The 24,600-nt window shown below is 31.4% G+C and overlaps 1 protein-coding gene across 5 annotated transcripts in view; it reads right to left on the minus strand.

The window, feature by feature from the left end:
• The window catches only part of kto (mediator complex subunit kohtalo), a 230,910-nt gene that overhangs the window by 53,385 nt on the left and 152,925 nt on the right, over positions 1–24,600 (minus strand). For 4 of the 5 annotated variants that reach the window (XM_085819431.1, XM_085819430.1, XM_085819428.1 and 1 more), the window contains exons 25-30: positions 23,241–23,349; positions 22,858–23,080; positions 14,528–14,632; positions 2,890–3,089; positions 1,649–1,837; positions 829–961 (exon numbers count right to left, since the gene is read on the minus strand). In XM_085819431.1, coding sequence (XP_085675557.1) covers positions 829–961; positions 1,649–1,837; positions 2,890–3,089; positions 14,528–14,632; positions 22,858–23,080; positions 23,241–23,349 — 959 coding nt within the window. The remainder of the gene's footprint in view (positions 1–828; positions 962–1,648; positions 1,838–2,889; positions 3,090–14,527; positions 14,633–22,857; positions 23,081–23,240; positions 23,350–24,600) is intronic. The other variant, XM_085819429.1, reaches the window with a different exon arrangement.

The raw sequence follows: 24,600 nt of genomic DNA on the forward strand, positions 1-24,600 counted from the left end.
GTTTGATTCTTAAAAGTCCAATCCTTAATTTTTGGGAAATTAATAGCATATCTTGTCAATCAAGTTCGCCATACATTGAAGAAACCAGAAAAGCATAAAAATTTCACATCTAGGAATACGAATCTTATGTTCAAAAACGATAAATCAACAAATCTTCAATAACTACACACAGTTGGATACTAGATGACATTTTTGACTTTAGTCCAACAAAAATTTTCCATAAAGCTTAAAAAAATTAGTGACATTAAATTAAATCTAGACTTTCATAATGCTCTCAGAATCCTAATATCTTAGTTTCCACATTTCATTAATATTTTCCTCGATAGATGGCACTGTCTGAGCTTGCTTTATTCCACCATGACTTTTGGTATAAAAACAGTCACTACTATTCCTCTTTTGTAAAAACATTTTTGCTAATGAAGAAGTGGGACTTGTGTCTGATCACCCTCAAAATCAACATAGTTTTATTCAATTATCTACACCAAAAAAGAAGCAGGGTTTCTGTCTGGTTTTTAAATCTCATGTCGGTGTATTTCTTTCATTTGATTTATTCAATAATTAATTAAAGCTTGAATGCAATTTTATTAACTTAGAGTACAAGAATATGAATCTCATTCATTAAAATAGAAAAGACAAAGTTGATAATCTAATTGAACTAAAAATTATAACACAAGTATCATAAACTAAATGAACAAGTTATCTTTTATCATGTTACAAGTTTATAATGCCTTATGGTATGTAATCATAATCAGCCTTTCATTTATTTTGTATGGCTGTACAATATATTTCCATAAGTTTTCAAAGTATGAAGCAAATTTTACAACTTACATCTCTAGCTACATGTATGCTTTGGGATAACTGGGTATGAAGCGAATTTAGTAGACCTTCACGCTGCTCATCCTGTCCTTTCAAACACATCAGTACCAAAGATAAAAATGGCTGATGACTTAATAAAGAAGAACTGAAAAAAAAGGTAAGGGAAACTAATACTTTATCTATTTGAATTAATATCCATAAGTTAATGAAAAATACACAGCTATTGCTTTTACATTATAAAAAAAGTGCACATATGCAATTAAAGGATTCATAATTTAAATTTTAGTACTAAAAATGCTTTTGCCCAAATACAATGCAATAAAAAAACTAAATGCAAATAATCATCATCATATATGTTATAAAAATAAAGAAAGAGAAATTAAACAATCAGAAAAGGGAGACAAAATACTAGATGTTATTAAATACAGTTTTAAAGAATATAAAGCTAGCAAAAATCAATTTATGTTTGAAAATTATTCACAGCTGATTCTAAAATCACTTATATTATATGCAAGTGAAAAGGGGGAAAAAAAAATTCTCAAACACAGTTACAGGAATGTCAAAACAAAAGTCCTAAAAAAAGTACTGAAATATCAAAATAACAGTATAATTTTATTATTTTTTCAAAAGCTTATGCTTAGCACTTGTGAATCCCCAATTAAACTTAAAAAGAAGTTAAAACCTAATAAAATATTTTAATAATTATAATATTGGACAAAAAAAAGTTCATTCACTCAATATGAAATATTTATACTTTTAAGACAAAGAAATTTAATACACAAACACTACTATACCGATAGATTTTTCATCTATTACATAGATAAGTACTAACTTCTTTTGAGCTAATTTATCTTTATCTTTATTTTTAGAGGCTGGAGCATTTGATGATGTTGAAGTAGACCACGATCCAGTTTCAAGAACTTGACCTGCAGCTCGCAACATTTTTCCTTGGACAGCAGCTGGAAGTTTTGCAATAAGTGGTGCTACTAACCAGATGCAATTTGGTTTGTCAATTTCAAATCTATGCGAGAAGGAAAAAGAATATAACTTTAAATAAGTAATACTACTTACTATGAGTACACAAATTTTATACACAGTAGAGGTTAAACAAATGTTTCAAATTTAGATATTCTTTACAAAAATAATTTCAGGAAAATGTCTAAGCATTATATTATCATGGAAGATAATTTAACTATTATTCAAAATTTTTCTTAATTATTTTAATGCTTAATTGATGTATAATTGAACAGGAATAATTATTAAAGACTTAATTCTATGATTGAGGGGGAACTACAATATTTTTAATAAAAAAATCAATCAATGTTAATAAAAGAATATATTTTTTCTATCAATTAAACAGCTTTTTTTCTATTTTTTAAGTAATAAATTTTAAATACAGTATGCCACTACATCCAAAAATAATATACTAAATCAAGACTTATTACGATCATGTAAAACCACACAATTCATGTAGCGGTGACATACTTATTAAAATCATGTAAAACCACAGAACAGTGAATATCGTATCTGGTTCTTTGCTAGAAAGATGGACAATGTCCAGTTTACAAAAAGTCTTAACAAAAGCAATGAAAAAAATGCTGTACTTGTCCCATGTAGTGTGATGTCTGCACAGAGTATTTTAAGATATGACAATAAAAACAATAAAAACAAAGCTTTCAATTACATAAGTTATTCTCACTAGATACATGTTCGTAACTTACAAACTGTTTATTTATTTATTATCCCTCCATCCCCACTAGTAAAAACGGAGGTTGTGTAAATTGAAAATGTAAATGAACAACATAATAGTTAAACTCGATAACAAGTAGCAAGAATGAAAGAAACTTTCTTGTTATAATCATTGCATTATGGTTGATGACATGAATAAGAATATATATATACATATATAAATTAAAATCAATTTGCTTATTACAACTATGTTCTTTTTATAGTTTCTATTTGGTAGAATTAAGTTTAATTGTAGAAGTACTTAAAAAAAAATATTTCATAATTTATCTATGTCCACAACAGCAAATGATGACAGCTTAATTTTAGACTTAATATTAAACTTACTTAGAAGGAGAACAATTTTTTATTGATTCTCCTTTGAGAGGCATCTGATTTTCTTCACTCATTATTTGAAAAACATCAATTGTTGCCTTTGCTACACTTTCCAACCAAGTGCTGATTTGAGGTGGATTCTGAGCATCACATTGTTTATACATGAATTGTAATTCCAGCCAAGAAACTCTAAGAGTCCATAAATCTAAGTTCTGAAACATTTCATAAAAATGTACATGATTATTTGAGTCAGTAAGTAATACAGTCAAAAGTCTTTAATCCGGACGTCCATAATCCGGAATAACCTATAATCTGGACCTCAAAGCTACATAGCGTATTCGGAAACTAAGTACCGTTTCATTCTAGCACAGTCGCAGCGCTGTGGTAGGCGTCCCGCGCATGTGCACTAGTCTTTCTTGTTCACTGACTTTCAATTGTCGCCATTTTGGTTGCTCTATGTTGTGTTTTCAGTTTGCTGTGCACATTCAAAATGTTTAAGACAATTAGTTCTCAAGCTGACTGTGAGATTCGTGATGTGATTAAATTTTTGAACGCGAGGAATGTTAAACCGGCCGAAATTTATCGTCAAGTGACAGAAGTTTACGGTGAATATGCGATAAGTGATGGAATGGTGAGAAAGTGGGTAAGAATGTTTAATTCAGGTTGAACAAATGTCCACGCCGAGGCTCAGAGTGGTCGGCCTTCTGTTGTCAGCGATGATTTGGTAAGGAAAGTTGATGAAGCAATTCATGAGAACAGATGCTTCACAATGACTACTCTTTCAGAGGCATTTCCACAAATTTCACGTACTGTTTTGTTCGAAATTGTGTCTGACCGCTTGAATTATCGCAAACTGTGTTCCCGGTGGGTTCCAAAAATGCTCACTGATGTTCACAAAACAAAGAACTTGGTAGTGCCCTGACATTTCTCACGCAGTACAGTGATGAGGGAGAAAACTTTTTAAACCAAATTGTGACAGGTGATGAAACTTGGGTGTGTCATTTCACACCAGAATCGAAACAACAATCGGTGGAGTGGAGACACACTCATTCTCCGAAAAAACAAAAGTTCAAAGTGACAATGTTATCACAAAAAATCATGTGCACTGTCTTCTGGGATAGGAAAGGCGTTTTGCTTACTGAATTTCTTCCCAGAGGTGAAACCATTAATGCGGCACGATATTGTGAGACTTTAACAAAACTAAGGCGTGCCATTCGAAACAAACGAAGAAGAATGCCCTGTAAAGGAATTGTGTTGCTCCATGACAATGCTCGGCCCCATACTGCTGGTGCCACTCAATCGTTAATTCGACAGTTTCATTGGGAGCAGTTCGATCACACATAGTACAGCCCGGAATTTGGCGCTGTCCGACTATCACTTGTTCCTGCCATGAAGCGCGAGCTTGGTGGCAAGCGCTTTGGATCTGACGATGACACGAAAAATGCTGTGGAGTCATGGTTATCGAAACTGGCAGGAAGTTTCTTTGACGATGGTATACAAAAACTGGTCACCCGCTATGACAAGTATTTGATCATTGGCGGAAACTATGTTGAAAAATAGTTTAAGGCATGTATTTTCATGTAAAAATAAAATTGGATTCGAAAAAATTGTTTTACTATTTTTTTTTTTTTTTTCAAAATGGTATTTAGTTTCCGAATACGCCTCGTACAAAGTTTCTGTGAATGCGTTGACTCATGCGCATAATACCTTTACGCATGCGTGTTTAATGTATAATGGACAGTATAAGCTAAGCTAAAATTATCTAATTATCTATTTCAGTTAATGTTGCAGATTGCATTGTTCCTCAATCTTCTAATTGGATCCGGCTTATTATTTTTTGCAGACTGTTAGAGCAATTTTATAAAAGTAAGCTTGAACTTTCGATTACGTCAAAAAGAATTTCTGATTCTGGAGGTGCCAAAGGATCTACAAAGCGAATGCATGTTTCGATGTCCATCAAACAAAAAGTGGAATTGCTGCAAAAAATGGATAAAGGCATATCCTTTGTTTCTCTAACCATTCCGAAATTTGTTTATCAATTTCACGCTGCTCTGTCGCGGCATGCAATGAACTGAAAGTTGATCTGTCAGCACTATCCTTATCTTCAGGGCAGATGATTTTATTTTATTTGACTTAAAATTCCTTACTAAATGTAGTATTTCATCTCGATGTACTCCGTCTTTGATATGATTTAAATCAAATTCCTCTTCATTATAAATATCACAAACACACATCAAATAGTTTTCTGGTTGCAATTTTCTAATTTCAACTATGCGTAACGTATGCTTTGCGCGTGCGAGCGTTGAAAGAAATGTTTAATAAAGTAAACAAATAAATATTAAGCTTTTTTTTTGTAAATTTTGATACCCTTTAGATCATAATTGCTCTTTATTTCATATTTTATATTTTTAAATTTATAATTTCTGCATGCCATCTTACCAGATTTAAACTGATGATCTATAATCCGGAATCGTCGAAGTCCTGACAAGTCCAGATTAAAGACTTTTGACTGTATAACAGAAATAACTACACAAACATACACTAATACAGTAACTGCAAATAAAATTAAACTAACAAAGAAACTAAAAAAATTTAAATAGTTAATTATAAAATTTTTAAATCTATAACCAAAAGTGAAAGACCACCTACAAATTTCCTTTATCATTTACTTATTTTAAAACAAAGTCTTGTGTGGTCAGCTGCCTAAAATAGTTATAATAAAAAAAGAAAAGATACATGATGATTTTAATGATTCTAGTGTTTATAATTTCCCAGATCCAACTAATAATTAGTAATAATACAGATGAAGAATTGCATTCATTTTTTCTAACTATTTAGCTTGTTAAAAAATAACCTAGAGCCTAGATTTGAAAGAAAAATTAAATATATTACACTTTGCCAAATGGTAACACAGTGGCAAATGAAAGATAAAAATACATAATTTTGGGCAATGGCAACATTTCCTTTAAATTGCTGAGCTTATTGGTTAAATTTGAAAGAGAAATAGCTTTAATTTTGAGAGTGGCAACATCTTTTAAATGGCTGAGCTTGTTACTAAAATGTTAATTTAATATGCACAATATATAGAAAAAATGAAAAAAATCAGACTTAGAGGCGAGCATGTTTGGATGAAGATCTATGTATGTTCAAAATCTAGTAGCTCTAGGTGTTATCGTTTTTTCACCATATGAGGAATAACATACATATACAGATTCTTCATTATTTCATAATAGAGATTTAATATGTATATTTCACTTTCTAAAGTTGAAAAAAATATTTATTGCATATTTTCTATTACAGGAAACGTTTCTCAGATAATTTTGCTTTTTTAATAAATAATGCCTGGTTGACAAGAGACTTAGCTCTTTAAAATAGCTTCATAAATATGCATACATATTCTTTTATTTTCAAACTTCCATCAAAAATTATTTATTAACTTATTTTAATGTACACATATACATATTCAGTAAACTCAACTTTTATCATTATTATTTTATTTTTAACATTTTTTAAAAGTAAGAGATTGTAAACATTTATAACAACTGTAGGTTCATTACAAGCAATTTTTATTAATATATATATATGGATAGATGGTAGATTTTAAACTATCATAAGCACTTTTCAAGCACATTTTAAGGAAAAAATAAGCACCTGTCTAATTACATTATACACAACTGCATAACCTTAAAAGAAAAATTAGACTTGTAATTTAAAATATGAGCAATGCAATATTTATTAAGAGAATGAGCATTACCTCAACAATGGAAAACAATTAACTTTTTTTTTTTTTTTTAAATTTTAAATGACAGTTATTTACAGAATTAGTTTACAATGAGAGAAAAAAAACTATGCAGAACTAAACTATATTACAAGATTTAATGATGATATTTCAGTTGAAAATATAGAAAATAAATAATAATAAGCCATATTAATTGTATTCATTTGGCACCTAATAATAAATACAATTTATTTTTCCACTCATATTAATATTTAAATAATTTAACTTAAATCAAAATTCTGAACATTTTCTAAATTTTCATTGCATAACAGTTTTCCCTTAACATATATTCCAAGCAAAGTAATTTAAGTAAAAAAGAGGCACATTTCTGAAATCACAAGATGGGAAATTGCTTCATGCAGTCATCCTTTAACAGTAAAAGCTTAACTAACCCGCATTCTCGGAAATTCCAGAATATTCCAGATAGTAACTGGAAAAAGAGGAGTGAGGGATATTGTAGCCGTTCTTTTAGATTTCTCAGCCAAATAAATGATTTTGACGTTTTGATATGTGCATCATATAAAAATAGACCAACGGAACTGAGAAATATTCTGCTTAGAAAGTACAGTAAAACTCTTTTAAGTGTTCATTAACAAATCTCAGACTGAACATCAAAATTAATTATCAATGCAAAATACCGCAAACGTTATTGCGCAATATGTGCGGCATAATTCTTCCATGTGATATTACGCAATCGGAATCAACACCTGCTGGTATTCGGAGAATAAAGAACTAAATAAAGGGGGGGGAAGAGAAAGAAAGAGACTTACTAATCTGGGGTGTTTCTGATTCTAATTTTCAACAGACTGTATTAAATTTCCGGAATAGAATTAATCTTCGTTTGGGTTGGGTAGACCGGAAAAACTTTTAGTCCTATTCAATCCAGATTGGACAGTGACAAATAAAAAAGTCCGCTGCTTCAATATTAGAGATTTTGCAGAGAAGCTCCAAACCTCCGTACTGTATAATGTATTGGCAAAGAAAATGAAATTATTTTGACTATTCGATTACTTTCCTTTTATTTAAGCCATTCTGAATATTATTCCTTAGAAAGCTAATCTGTGTAAAAACACACCTATTTTTGGAAGTTTATCTATACTTCAGTACTATACTATTAATATTACTGCAACTGTATTATTATAAATATTCATACATATGCTCATAATATAAGCATAACGATCATAATAAACACGAATATGAACTGACCACGCGGAACGAGAATGCAATTTATTAAAATCTTTATAAAAATTCAAACGTGTGCAGTATTTGGGTGGGAGGAAAAGAATACTAAATGTACCGGAATTTTCTACCATTTTCAATTCTTTGGCCAATAGGACGAGGTGCACCTGTCTGTACTCTCGCGCGCACCATAGGTTACATTAATGCAGAGGAAGGGGGGGAAGCAATTTTCGGGAGTATGATTCACCATCTGACGTTGCATATAAGGATGAAAAGTTGTTTATTTAGTTTCGGCTTTGGTACGGGGAAAAAATGCGCGTTCATTAAAAACGAAGGATTAAAAAAAAGCACTAAAAGCAAAAAATAAGCACTAAAAACGAAAAAATAAGGGCTTTAAAGAAAAAGTAAGCACCTATAAGGGCCTTTATATTTTATTTTCAAATATAAGGACTTATAAGCACTCGTAAGGATCGCTACGAACCCTGACTATGCATAAAAATGTAATAATGAGAAAATAACAGTCTTTGTTTATTGCAACTCTGATATATATATATATATCTGTATTGTTTGCTCTTGTGTTATGACTGGCCACCGTGGCAAATTTGTGGATTGAGATAAACCAAGTGGAATAAACTCGTTGCAGTGAAGGGGGATGCTGCTGAATAACCATTTTTGTTCAAATACCGTAATTTCGCACGTATAGTCCGCAGACACGATTTTATATAAAAAATTTTTTTTTAAATTGTCAGATAGTCCGCGGACTATACGTCCGAAATTACGTTTTTTTAATACGGCAATATTCTCATGCTTTTTAAACACATACTTTTGTTTGCGGAAATTTCTCACCGCTTTCTTGTCCACTTCAAAATAACGGAGTAAAATCCTAGTATACGGTGCAGCCTTGGCGCGACTTTGAAAGTTATCGCCAACACCAAAAATGATCCAAAGAACGTCTATATATATACTATACACGCATAGTATATATACTATATACATAATACAGTCAAAAGTCATTAATTCGGACACCCATAATCCAGAATGATCTATAATCCGGACCTCAAAGCTACAAACTTTCTGCGCATGCGTCGCGTTCACGCATGCGCACAGGCGTTTACGAGAGCACGTACGACCCTTACGGCTGCGAATATGTTTGTGCGCATGCGCGTTTAAATTGTAACGGAGTTATACGCTAAGCTAAAGTTATCTAATTCAGTTAATGTTGCCGATTGCGTTGTTCCTTAATCTTCAAATTGGATCCGGCTTATTATTTTTTGCAGACTGTTAGAGCAATTTTATAAAAGTAAGCTTCAACTTTCGATTATGTCAAATAGAATTTCCGATATATATTTACTACAAAGCGAAAGTATGTTTTGAAATCCGAAATCTGTTTATCAATTTCACGCTGCTCTGCGGCAGAGGGGGGGGGCAGAAACGTCATTATTAGATTATGATAGATTAGAAAGATTATGTCAAATAGAATTTCTGATATATATTTACTAATATGTAATTTGTATCTACAAAGCGAAAGTATGTTTTGAGATCCGAAATCTGTTTATCAATTTCAAGCAGCGGATTGGAAGTTGATCTGTCAGCACTATCCTTATCTTCAGATGTTTTTATTTTATTTGGTTTATAATTCCATACTAAGTGTAGTATTTCATTCTGTCTTTGATATGATTTAAATCAAGTTTCTCGTCATTATAATTCGCTTCGGATAGTGAAGAATGTGATCCAGAGGTTATTGAAAACGAAAACATTTCGATTGACAAATTAGTCGGTATTCTCAACACAGCAATTATAGGACTTGAACAGCGGAACTTTGTAACTAAACAAGAAATTATGTCTGTTTAATAGAATTAAAGAGAAAGTATTATCACATGAAACGAAGCAACTTACATTGAAGGAAATGTTTAATAAAGTAAACAAATAAATATTAAGCTTTTTCTTTCGTTTTCAGTTTTCTCAACTACCTCTCAGCAGTAAATCTACAGCGATGTTTCATCAACGTTATCAAAGATGAAAGACAAAATACGAAAACAAAATACTGTGCAACGTGCTATCCTCGTGATAAGTGGTAATGAAATGTTACCTTCGACCCCACTCACTCGGTGTTGCCAAACCACGCTATAAGTAAACGAATCACGCTTTTTTTCATACTCCAGGTACTTGCTATTATGGCTCCTAAAAACCGAGCTGACGCTTCAACTACTTTTCCCCCTCCCGGCAGTTGTGCTAAGGCAGTGCGAAGGATACTTGGAATCTCGCGCTTTTTTTATATTTGATCATCGGCAGTTCACGACAGCGTGTTTTTCTTAATTTTAACAATTTTAACTGTGAACAACCAGCATATTATCCGCACTGGTGGATAGTCTGCAGCTTCAAAAATTCGCATTTTAAACACAGATAGCCCGCGGACTATACGTGCAAAATTACGGTAATAGTTTTTTTTTATTATAAAAATACGTAAAATACTTGAAATGTAAATGTTCAGAATTGGGTGAACATTTATTTAGCGAGAAGTAATAAACACATCCTCTACCCAGTTCTGAGAATATAAAATTCGCACAATGCCAGATGGCTTTTTTTCAGTTCTTGTGAGTTAGTTAAATATTATAAGCACTGTCCATATGGAAGAAAATTCTTGAAAAATATACTCAATATCAGGATTTACAAGAGAAGGACTAATTTGTGCAGCTTTTGCCTCTAGATAATTATAGCAATTGAAGGTAAATTTAAATCAGATTTATAAACACTGTGAATACTAAAACAGCCCTTTGGCAAAATACAAATGGACAGGAAAACTTAGAAATGATGTGCTTCCTTTTTAAATACAGGTTAAAAACTTTTAATTAAATTTTAAGGAAAATAGTAAAAGCTTACAGGAATTTGAGAATGAACCAAGTGGTAAATTTATCACTCAAAATTTCAAATCAGTATAAGTATTTCTATGATAGCATGCAAACAGTACTTTTAATATTATATGCCTAGTGTGCACCATCAAAGTAAAATATTATAATTTAAAATTAATTACTAAATGTTTAATAATCTATATATGCCAAATAAAAATCTATCCAATTATTCTGAAATATAACTAGATAGATTATTACCCCTTTGCTGAATATCATGATGGACATATGGAACATAAAACTGTAGGATATTAGATCATGATGCAGTAGGCAAATAATATAAATGTAGTAAAAATATATAGCCATAGTATGTACCCATGTTTTCCTCAAGGCTATACAGTAATGACATAAAATATCATTACAAAGAAAAAAATCATACAAGCTCAGAGCACAGAATAAATTTTTTTAGAGTTCGTACATATTTCTGCACATGGAAATAAAGTACTAAAAGTGTGGACTAGTAGTCATACACTACACAATTTAATTTTAATCTAAGCTGACTCAGTAACTCTATCATTGTAACAAACTCAAATATTGGCAGCGATTATGCAAAGATGAATAATTACAAATTATCAGAACTGGCAGGAACTAATTCAGCATGGAAGTGGAGACCAGAAACACACTCTGTCTTACAATCGAAAAACCTCAGTTTAATAACTATCAAACTGACTTACATTCTGGTAAGGAAACAGAAAGTGTAAGTTATAGTAAAGGCTGAAATTAAAAACAACTATTTAATTTACATAATAATAACTGTAAGTATCTTTGAAGAATAATTTTCTTTCTATTTATGTATTCAGTTCTTTCTTTAATACATTTCCTCTTCATTAAAAAATTTTTAGATGTAATTAAAGATTTCCATTATTCTAAAAAACTAAATATTTCTTAAAAAAATAACAAAAATAACTAATAAATAATAAATATATTCTATAAATAACTAGAAAAGTTAAATTTAGTTTTAGTTCTATAAATAACTAAATAGAAAAAAGCTACTATTTTTTTCCTTTAGTAATATGAACATTCAGAATAAATATGAAATGATACATGGTAAGGGCTGGTTTCAGAGATGGTAAGACATATTTTTAGAATTTAAAGACATATCGAGCTACAAAATCTAGAAATGGCAAAACTTTCAGAATTTAGGTCAGGCACTGGAAGCAGAATTAGGAGGCACTAGGCAGTGGAATTTAGGATCCATAGAGACTGCATCAGGTGGGAAAATGCCTAGCACCAGTCCTGCACATGATGCATTCAGACATACAAGATGAGTCTTTTAAATTGCAGATTTTCAATTTCTTTATTAACAGAAAAATTCCTTTATATAAATGCCTGTGCATGTGGTAAGATTAGAAGCTTTTTGATATTTTACATGCTTGTGTCTAGTGGTAAGTAGAAAAAAATAAAGGGAAGATGAACATAGTTAATAAAAAGATTTCTAGTGTCAGAAGTAAAACATTCAAATATTATGTTTTTATTGTTCTTCTAAGAATTCTCCAAAAATGTAAGAAATTCATCTCAAACTTTCTGTAAAATACATCCATTATGTGTTAATACCATAAAAACACCTTCCATTTTGTCATATTTTTCTGGAATCTTCTAAAAACCTGGGTCTATAAATGTTGCCTTCAAATCCTTTTAAACTTTCTAAGCTGCAATATCTAAAATCCTAAAGAAAAATTACCCCTACCAGTTCTGTAACAGCAAAAAGCCAGAAATACTTTTTTTGGGGGCGGGATGTTAAAAAAAAAAAAAAAAAAAGTGTAAAATTAATTTTATAGAGAAAAACTTATGCATATTCTGAGACAATTATATGGAAAAACTCTATGAAAAAATTTCAAAGAAGACATTTTTAATTAATTATATAGCTGTTTAGCTTTTGCTAAGAATTGTTTTATAAATCATGCATTACAGCATTTATTATCTTGTTTATTTTTCTGATTCAGAATATTGCATAATAAGTCATCAAAATGGAAAGTAATGTCACTTTATAACATGATAGCAAAATATTACGTTTTATTTTAATGTTATTTCTTAAATATAATTTAAATATATTATCATTACTTTAATGAAATTTATCAATGTTATAATGTTTTAAAAAATTATTGAAAAATTCCCAGATCTCCGAATTAAAAATTTTCTACAAAAACTAATCTTAAAATCGCTAAAATGTTGATAAGTTACCAAATTTAAAACCATTTAATAAAAGAATTCACATCCCCAAAACCAAACATTATTTAAGAGCCCTTCATTAGAAAAAATGAAATAATATTGAAATACTTATGTTTCACTTCTTGCTCAGAAACTTGAGCATCCCACCATTTATATTAGAAATATGAATAAATTATAAACCATTCACCCATTCAAAAGATAACCATATTTGTAAGTGAATCGCCAAAAATATTCCTCCAAACTGTTATTTCACATTGAAAATGGCAGTCATAAAAACAGGCAGAAAATTCAGATGATTAAAATTAAGCACCTTCTTCCGATTTGGGCGGAATTAAGGACTTTTAAGGGGAAAAAATTAAAAAAAAAAAAAAAAAAAAAAACTAAGGACTTTTAAAGACTGTATGAATCCTATTTTTAGTGACTTATCTTTAGCAACCCTATATATATAAAAAATATTATTTTACAACCAACTCATAAATTTTTTAGGAGTTTGATCACATTGGTTTTGGTGAAAATGGATTTTACTCTTGCAAAATTTAAATTTTTTGCTCGATTAAATAAAAATGACAATCAAATTGCTGGACAGATTAAAGTCACATATAACTGTGTGTTAGTGAGCTAAAATCATAAAATAAATACATAAGAAAACAATTATAATTTTTGTTAAAATGTGAAGAACCCATCTACATTGCCAATGCACAAATAAATGGGAAAAAAATGGTAAGCAACAATTCATGTTGTTATTATTTTAAAAGCAGGAATGCTAAATCAGTTATTTATACATTATTTATTATATCATTTATTTATTAAATTTAAAATTGGACATCAAATATTTTCAAAGCATCTGCTGAAACAGTTTTTGGTGAAAGAATTACCAGATGCAAAACATAACTAATAAGCTCAAATTTCATATGCTATCCCAAGTATTAGATATCAACATATACTAATTTGCTCTCTTTCCCCCCCCCCCTAAATCTAGAATTATATTACAGATGTGAGTTAAATCATGGAAAAAAATATATATTTTCTTAACAAATTCCCATGGTGGTGACAAATAAATGAATAGTTACTTTAATAGAGTTGAAGGTATCACTTTTCATAGTGGAAATATAAACAGATATAATAAATTAATTTCCTGTTCAACATTATATACAGTACCAGTTCTTCCAGATTCAGAAATAAAAATAAGAATCACCTAGTATTCTAAAATTTAGAAGTCATTGTCAATGCTATGAAATTATTTCTAATGTCACATATTTTTAACAATACAAATGATTTCAAATAAAAAATAGAGGCATAGGGATCCTCATTTTGTAAGCTCAAAGATTCACTAAGCTAAGATATTGCTCAAAATCATTACAGATATTCCCAGTATTTGGGTCAAAAGTAAAAAGTTAACACATTTTGATAAAAAGAGAGCCATTTTAAATAAAGACTTATTAGATTTATGAAAAAGGGTTTTAAGATTTTATAAACTTCAGATGATACTTTCATGCAGTTTCTTACAGTAAGAGAATGAATCTATTTCACCTGTTTTTACAAGTAAGACATTTCAAAACTTTCTTTAGCTATAAAATAACTTTTAAACTATTATTCTACAATTCAGAACATAGCTTACTTGAAGAATGTTTGTTATTAATGTCTTTTGATCAGCTGGATCAAATATATTAGGTGGAATATCAGCTTCTTGTGGACGACATATCATTCTTAGTAAATGCTGTGACTAGGCAAAAAAGAGAAAAAAAAAAAGAAAAGAAAAAAATTTAATCACATAATATACAAAAAATAGAAAAATAAAAAAAAAATTACTCAGGGAAAACAATTTTGCAAAAGATTTTTTTCAAATTATGGTCTAGCATCTCGAAGAAATGTTAATTCTAAAAAATTTCAAAATGTAAAACATTCTCAATAAAAAAAGATTTTGCACTAATTACATAATATATGGCATTATAACTTTTTTTAATTATAGTAAAACTGCAAATGTCCATAAAGTTAATCAACTCAATTCATTATAAATTAAATGCATTTTAATTTATATCAACTAAATACATTAAAAAATAAGAATAATAAAGATTCGAATTCTTAAGAAGAGCATTTATTGCTTTTAAATTGCTCAATTTTGTTTATAAATAACAGACTAATAAAATTTGAAACGCAAATTAAAGATCTTATGCTTTGGCAAATGGCAGTACATTGAACCAGATGTTGTACAAGGGTAAGTGGAAGGACCATTTCTCCATGTAAGTTGGGGGTCTACTGTTTCGCACAGTGGTAACACAGTGCTTTTAAATGGTTTGATATATTAACCAATAACAAACTGATTAAATTAAAAGGTAAATTAAAAAGTTAAAAACCTTATGTTTTATCAAAAGGCAGCATTTTCAGAATCTGCTAAGCACAAAGGTTCATAAAAAATGAAATAAAGTTATTGTTATGAATACTGGATGTAAGCAAATAATTTTAGTGAAATTATATGTAACATTCTAGTACTCTTATATAATATAATATAAAATGCTATAAGAAAGATTTTTCCTTATTATTATGCTTTACAGGGAACAAGCTTTACAGCTTTACAAGCTTTACAGGGGCAATACTGCTATAACATATTTAATACTGAGGTAAATGGATATCTAGCTAAATTGGTGAGATGGTTTTGGTGACTAATTTTTACTGCCAACCTTGGAAACCATTTGAGTCTTGTCCTTGTACAACTGTAATCAGTACAATAATTGATCCCTTTATGTAACTGCAACTGTATCTGGCCCTGCTATACAACTTTAACCATGTATGGCTTTCAGTAATTTTGAGAAATAAGAAGGTACCAAAGATTTCCCAACAGACGCGGAAAGATTATCAGATATAAGATATGTATCAGTTTTCAGTTCAAAGCAGACTTTGGAGTATACAGAGATCTCCGCAAAAGCTTCACTTTTTAGATGTGCATTGTGTTGTATTTAATGTTCTTAGTAGTTTGAAGTGATAATTACTGATTGTGCTCTGTTATATTGAGAAGAGCTGAAAAGTTTAAGAACTGTTAAGTGTTTGTTTTGAAAAATAAATTCTATCAGTGGTTCTGTGAGCATTCAATATATTACAAATCTCTACACAAGCAACAATTTTTGGTGTAAGAAATGAGACTGAATGCCGGTGACAAGAGTGATGGATGAGCAACTAAGACAACTGGTGGCAGCCTTTGCTGCATTAAAAGAAAAGATGGAAGCGGTTAAAGAAGACAAAGCAGGTCAAGAAGAATACACAGACTATGGAAGGCAGAATACACAGGTTTGAAAATAAAGTTGGAGAAAGTGAAGAAACATCTGCTGTTAACAACAGACTGAAGAAAAAAAGTTTCTGCAGTCGAACAACAAATTGATGACAAAGTTTCTGCTGGCATCACCAAGGAAGTTGAAAACTTGAAGACATCCAAAATGACAGTCACAATTCTGAACTCTGCCCGAAAACCAGATAATAAACTTCAAAGCTCTATCTGGTTCACTATAAAGCTATGCTTGGCAAGAAGAATTTATATAAGCCTTAAGTTAAAATCTCACCAAGTGAAACCCACAAAACACTCCAGGAGCTTGCCATGGATGTTAAAAGGCTGCCTTATCTCACCTTTTTGGACTGCCAAACAAAAACAAGGGAAGTTCTGTCCCTGCTGTACTTCATTGATGATATCCAGGATTCTGAGATAGAGAAAGCCCTGAAAATGGCGAATGTGAAGCATCTAAAAAGTGCTTTAGGTGTAACTCATGAAATTCGACTCAATCAGAGCTGCTCATGTCCAAGATCTAATGGATCAAGTGACGGCTCATCTTGATTTAATCAAGCAAGTCAATGCCTTGACTCAGAACAGCAGTGGCAACAAACCGACTCTAATGTTGGAAATGTGCCATGTATGAAGGAACTGCATGCTGAAATGTGCCATGCTGAAGGCCATGTATGAAGGAACTGTAGAACATCCCAAAGTACGGAGGCAATGACCACTCACCAACAAGGCAAAAAAAAATTAATGGCCATCTCGTGGGGTCGAGGTTGCCAGATATGTAGAAGCCCCATTTTAAAGGACTTCAGATTTCTGCAGTAATAGACTCCTAATCATGAACATATAAATATAGTTCCTTGCAATATGACCATCAATACAGAAGCCAGTGTTACCATCATCTGAAAAGATATGGTTCACAGTTGAAAGGTAAACTCGTTAAATGCCCTCCTATGTTATTCTTCAGATTGTGTCCGGGGATAAAATTGACATTGACGGAAAGTTAAACGTTATCATCATTTTCGAAGTACCACCTACCATCGCATGGCATATGTGGCAAATATTACAGATCCTGGCTCACTCAGATTAGACTTTCTCAGGAAATAAATTTTTCCTTGGACTTTAAAAACAACAAACTGCATTCTGCCTCTGAGGACATAATCTTGTTGGAATTAAAGATAGAGTTAAGCAAGAACAGAATTTTTTCTTCTAGATCCATACATAGCTGAAAAAGAAATTTTTGTTATGGTATAATGGAGTATCCTGAGAACTGTAACAGCCCAAAAAGAGTATGAGTGCTAATAGCCTTTGCACTCATCGACCTATCGAGGAGCGTCATCCTGGTGAGAATTGACAACTTAAGTAATAAAGGGAAAGTCATAGGAAAAGGTGAAGTGCTTGCAACATGTACTTCAGCAACCTGCATTAAACAAACCAGTAGATCTACAGATTCTGTATGCTGTTTATTGAAATTATTGTTTTAGTATTGTATTGAGTTTTTTTAGTTTTAAGTATAGCTTCCGGTCCAAGAACTGTATTGCCCTGGACGTGCAGTCCTAGGGAAGGGAGCAATGTTACGAATTTTGTATAATGTGACAAGAAAGGTTTGAAGAGAGTGAAGCTTTTTTGGAAAAACAAGGTTATAGGGGCAAGTCTATTTAACATTGAGATAAATGGCAAGAAATTGCCAAATGTGGGGACCAATTATTGTTATACAGAGACTGGATCTATTACTGTTATACAAAGACTGGACCAATTAGGTCTGGTCTCTGCATAACAGTAATTGACCTCTATATGTAACCATATATGCCTTCCAGTAATTTCAAGAAATGGAAGGTACTAGAGATTTCCTGGCAACTAGAGGAAAATTATATAAAACTGGAGAGTGGATCAGATCCCATTTTTTTCAGTTCAGAGTAGACTTCAGTGCATTGAGAGATCTCCATGAAAGCTTTGCTTTTTAAATGGACTTTGCACTGCACTGTGTTTAACATTCTTAGTAGTTTGAGGTGTTAACTACTGATTGAGCTCTGTTATACTAAGAGCTGTATGAATAATTTAATTTGGCAATATTCGTGAAGGGTTTTTCTAGATTACTTCTGTTCTCATTACTCATTTTTGCCAGGACAGGATTTTATAGATTTAAATATTACATAAAACAAACCTTTTCTGAGATGTAAAAAACTAAATATTATGATGCAATTATAAAAACAACATAGAAGTTGCATACTTTAAAACCAAAACATTTTTATTCAGCCAGTTCTTAAATGCAATCAATTTAGAACAACTGGCAGTAACTAAGACAATTGGTGTTAGTTAGGGGATGCACAGTAGAAATGTTTCATTCCTCAAAATAACATTAAAACACAGAACACTCTGAAAAAAATATGTAACTTTTTAATATGAAATATTTATTCACATAATATGCCTGATATATAAACTAAAAAAGGTGAAACTATAACGTATTTCTCCCTCCTTCTTAGAATGCCTTCATGGTGTAGTCTTATGATATCAGCCTTATGATTTAGTGGTCAGCATGCTCGACGTGAATTTGAGAGGTCTGTGGTTCAAGTCCCGGTGAGGGCATTGCTAATTTTTTACATCTCCTGCTTCAAAATAACCTAATGTCTCTACAGTGGTGTCCAAACTAAAAGTTGGTGAATCATGATTCTTCACCACCAGAATTTGGCGACTGGGTCCCCTAAAACCCCAATTGCCCTTTAAAAGGGGGAGTATATAAAATATTTCTCTCACCTTCTTAGCATGTCTTCATGGTGTAGTGGTCAGCACGCTCAACACGAATTCGAGAGGTCCATGGTTAGAGTCTCAGCGAGAGCATTGCTCATTCTTCACATATCCTGCTTCGAAATAATCAACTAAATACAGTCTCTACAAAACTAGACTGTGCTTATAAGTTGGTAATACTTCCCACAAACAAATCATGATGCACATTTGTTGATAACTTTTTGGTACTAGTTGATAATTAATTGGTGAAAAAAAAAAAGGCTCCGGTTCATAGATGTTATGCCAAGTGGACTGGCAAAACATTCTATTTTGAAAAGATGTAATTTATAACTAGAAGTAGAGGTTGGTCCACATTACTACAAAAAGTCTAAAAAATGATTACCTCACATCTTTACGATAGGTATTTTTTGTTCACATGCTAATTTCTTTATACTGACTGGAGTTAAAAGTAAATGCATTTAAGAGAGACTTAGCATCATAAAACTCATTTTGCACATCCCTTTTCCTATTTCCTTAGATTTCTGACATGTGCAAATAAAATCTATTAACTATATTCATCAGAGTTACATAGAGCAAGCAATGTAATGTATAATGGGTAAAATATCCTACTTTTGAAAAAAATGGAAAAATCTACCTGACAGATATTTATAGTTAACTCTGAATGAAGTAATTTCTTCACATCCCTCAAAATTCTTTTATGAATGTGGCTACTATTTGACCTTTTGATATATATATAACAAGCAGAAGCACTATGGCCAGGAGTGGTGCTATGGAAGTTTAATGCCCAACAACGGCAACGAAAAGATTGTGTAGTACCACAGAGGATGCTTTGCTATATCCAGTGGAATCCAAGAACATACAAGAAAAGACTGAATACCTTTTGTGTTTCTCTATTCCAGATCCTTAATCCCAATATATCTGTGGTCATGAAAACATGGTTATCTGAAGGATAAAATCTGATGTACTTTTCTAGTAAATCATTTGAAGATCTGATCCTAATAAGAGCCTGTTACTTTCTGATTATATTAACTTATTATCTCTATGTCAGAGAAGAAATGCTTTGCTTCACAGACTTTATACATTATTTTGGGAAAAAACTGTGTCTCTGGATAAATGACAGATTCAATCTTGAAGATGTGATGATCAGCAAGAAAGGGAAAAAATAAGAAATTAGAAAAATTGCATATTATTAAAATAACTCTAACACAATATAAGTAGGTTGCAAACTGTTCTACATAGATGATTTTATTCAGTTTTTCATGCAATGGAAGTTCGAATATTTATATAAATTTATAATAAGCACCAGAAAAGTACAGTTCCAGCACCAGAAAGTACAGTACCATGGGAAAAGTACACTTATTTGAAAGGATCCCAGTTCAGACTTTTCAAATTTTCAGTGAATCATATACCAGTGTGGTCTAACCTTTAGTTACCCGAGGGCCAATCAAACATTAGGATAGGAGAGTGAGGGCCAGAGGCATTAAAGAATGAAAATGAATTACATACAAATCAGTAGTTTAATATATCACTTTATTAAGCAGTCTAGAATTCAGTGTGATGATTGGCACTGCTTTTTTGATAGACATTTATAAATGCCCACTGTAATTTCAGTAAGTCTCAGGCTCGATTCCAGAAAAGCACTTTCAATGCAACTTCTCTTTTTTGATTTAATTTGTTTGAGAGCAGAAAAAGCACTTTCAGAGACATATGTACTGCCAAACAGCGATAACATTTGCAAAGAGAATTTATGCAGTTTGGGAAAATGTTCTTTAGAAATCAGTTTCCAGAAATGTTCAGTCTAATATTTTTTAGTCTGGTAGAATGGATCTGCCTGAAGATCACAAATTTCCATTTGAAGGTTGCAAGGCACACCTCACTTACTCCAATCTCTATGGGGTTGTTTAACAATGAAAGTTTTGTTTTAGGGAAGCAAAATCCTGAAATCTGTCCTGGAACTCTTTCTTGATACAAATAATTATTTAATGAAACTACTAAAATTTGTGACATTTTCTTCTTTCAGCTACTGACCAAATTTGGGAAGTGTGCCGTATTACTTGCCTTCAGTGCAATTTGCATTACATTAAGTTTTTTGCAAAAGCCTTCAATATGTCCATAAAGCTGGGATATAGTTTGTTTTCTGCTTTGCAGTTTCAGGTTTAAAGCATTTAGATGAGTTGTTAAATCTGTCAGAAAAGCAAGATTATTTAAAAACTGGATTTCTTCCAATTTTTCTTGATACTCATGCCCAATGTTTTCTTTTTTTAGGAAAGCAAGAATTTTATTCCTCAACCCAACAAACTGTTGCAGACAATTTCCAGCAGTTAGCAAGCGCACTTGACAGTACAATGAAATGTCACCATACTCAACATCCAAATTGTTCACAACTGCAATAAATGCTCTGTGTCTCTGGGTTTTGCCTCCTCTTATTAAAATTTGCAATATTTACAACTGTTTTCATTGTCCGAGCCTTATGATTTTTATTATTTAATTGATTTACTATTGAAAGAAAGATGTGCGACTTTTACCTGCCTTTCCAAAAAAATTGCAAGTTGTTCGTTTTCAAACAATCAGCTATCAGCTTGTTTGTAATGACAAACCAGTTTCCCCCTGTGTTAACCCCAAAGCGATTTATGGTGACTGGCTGTTGTGACAAAGCAGAAAAATTGTTCCAAACAGTTGTTCTTCCGAAACAAAACGACGTGTGATAGCAGCCTAAGAAGGGTCTTTTGTTTTTCCAAACGTTTAGCTAACATTTCCCCCCCCCCCAGTAAAGAAGGGCAAGTGCTAAAAAAATGTATAAGAGGGCCACATGTGGCTCGTGGGGTTGGACCATGCTGATATACACTATATCATACCAAAATAAAAGCAGATCAAAAGCTCTCATATAATTGAAATAACTGCAAGCTGAGGGTCATTTTATAAAACAAAACTGATTAAGAGCTGTAATGGTTTTGAAGGCATGTTAAATACTATTTTTAGATGCAACTGAGCTTTACTTCTGTAAATTAATCTCTCTCTTAATAAAGTGTTAACTTTTAAATTGAAGCTATAATAATATTTAATAATTTTATTTACTTATTATTCCTTTTAAATATAAAATAATGGAAGGCTTAATAGAAAGTTTTGTTATATGTTAAATAGCTGTATCAAGAAAAAAAAATCCCTTACATATAGTTTAATATATATATTCTTAACAATAAGAAAATTTTGCAATTACCTAAAACAATCTAACATAATGTAGAATAGGCCGATGTTTTGCATAAAATGAATGAAACTCTGAAAGGCCATCTAACTACTCACTTGCCCACAGTAAAGCAGACAGGGGCTAAATGCTGGAGAAAGAAATATCTATATGGAGAATTTTATCAGGAATACTTCCTCGTATTAATGCTACATATGGGAGGGCATATCCATGTAGCCAGCCCATTCATCAGAATTCCAATTTGGGTTGAAATATCATTGTTCAGTGGTCTTCACCATTTAGCTGTTTGGCATGCCATCTAACTGCTACTTAGACATCTAATGTTAAAGATGATGACAGTGCATCTTAAAATTACACATACAAACTTTGAGGCAAATTTTGAGACACCCTATATTGTATAAGAATAATAAGAATTACAACTTAGGAATTGTAATTCTACTGAGTATTTTCACTGGAAAACTAGCTCAATTCACACTGCACATGCAGAAAAATAAAAACTACATGCAGAAAATTCATTACCGCTAGGTTACTGACCCCAAACTGAACTACAAGTTTACATCAGTTGTATCTATTCAACTACTGAAGGGTTAGGAATAATAAAGTATTTGAGATGTTTTTCTTACATTTTATCAACTCACATTATTCTTTTTAAGAAATTAATAGTGCTTGAAAATTATCGCCAAAGTAAAAATAACATCATAAATATAATTTAAAAATTAAATAACATAAACTAGATTACCTGCTGGGGGGACAAAACCTGATCTAATAGAACTTCTTGAGAACATAGAGTTTCTGGATAACGTAAACATCGCTCATGAACCCATTCTTGACAGCAAATCTGTTTTAATACATGTTTGGCAAAATCATTTAATCCAGCTTTATCCATAGGTCCACCTGTACCAGAGTTGTTATTAGAAGCACTACTGTTAGCATTCTGATTTTGAGGACGTCCTAAGGATGGGCTGAAATATACAGACTGCATTTCAATTAAATGAACAAAAGCTATAACACGTTAAGAGAACTTTGAAAAATTCAAATGTTAAAAAAAAAGTTTTATAGACATTTTTAAAAAATGCAAAATGTTTTGACATATATTTAAAAAAATACAAAAACAGAACTTACGGTAGTCCAAGATCAAATTCACCATCATCCATAGATCCCAAAATATCAGATAGATTTATTTCTTTATTTTGATTTTCTTTAGACTTATCACTTGCAGGCACAGAATCACCTAAAAATATAATATAGTTATACTATATCAGTACACCAAACATATAAAATAACGACATGCATAATTAATACTATACAAATATTTAACTATTTCTTAACTTTCTTTGTGATTCTTCAGATTTTTGCAACAACGTTATATATTAGTTTGCAATTACATTTAAAGTTTAGAAATTGAATCACAAATTTTTGACTAATTAATTTCCACTTTATGAAATTCTAGTTTTAAACAAAGTACAGTCAAAAGTCGTTAATCCAGACTCGTCGGGACTTCGGCGATTCTGGATTATCGATTTTTCCGGATCATCAGTTTAAATCTCGTAAGATGATATGCAGAAATTCTAAAATTAAAAATATGAAACCGTAATTTATGAAATAAAGAACAATTATGATCTAAAGGGTATCAAAATTTACAAAAAAAAAAAAAAAAAAAAAAAAAAAAAAAAAAAGCTTAATATTTATTTGCTTACTTTATTAAACATTTCTTTCAATGTAAGTTGTTTCATTTTATGTGATAATACTTTCTCTTTAATTCTATAAACAGACATAATTTCTTGTTCAGTTACGAAGTTCCGCTGTTCAAGTTCCATAATTGCTGTGCCGAGAATACCGACTAACTTGTCAATAGAAATTTTTTCGTTTTCACTAACCTCTCTGTCACCTTCTTCATGTCTTTATCCATTTTTTGCAGCAATTCCACTTTTTGTTTGACGGACAACGAAACATACTTTCATTTTGTAGATCCTTTGGGAGCTCCAGCAAGGGAAATTCTATTTGACATAATCCAAAGTTCAAGTTTACTTTTATAAAATTGCTCTTACAGTCTGCAAAAAATAATAAGCCGCATCCAATGCGAAGATTAAGGAACAACGCAATCATTAACATTAACTGAAATAGATAATTAAATAATTTTAGCTTATATTGTCCATTATACATTAAACGTGCACGCGAAAACGTATTCTGCGCTTGCGCACACGCATATGCACAGTCATAACGGTCTTACGCGCACACGTAAACGCCTATGCGCAGTCGTAACGGTCTTACGCGCATGCGTAAACGCCTATGCGCATGTGTCAACGCGGCGCATGCGCAGAAAGTTTTTAGCTTTGGGGTCCGGATTATGGGTGTCCAAATTAATGACTTTTGACTGTATTAAAAAATATTCATGGAAAATCACAGCATACATTACACATGACATGGATGACTAAATCATTTTTCTATTAAACTGTAAAATAGTCTCAGTAATGAGCTATTT

This window comes from Stegodyphus dumicola, chromosome 6 (genome assembly GCF_044657685.1).
Source record: "Stegodyphus dumicola isolate Sdum_Otavi_A_Nest chromosome 6, ASM4465768v1".
NCBI classification, from domain to species: domain Eukaryota; kingdom Metazoa; phylum Arthropoda; class Arachnida; order Araneae; family Eresidae; genus Stegodyphus; species Stegodyphus dumicola.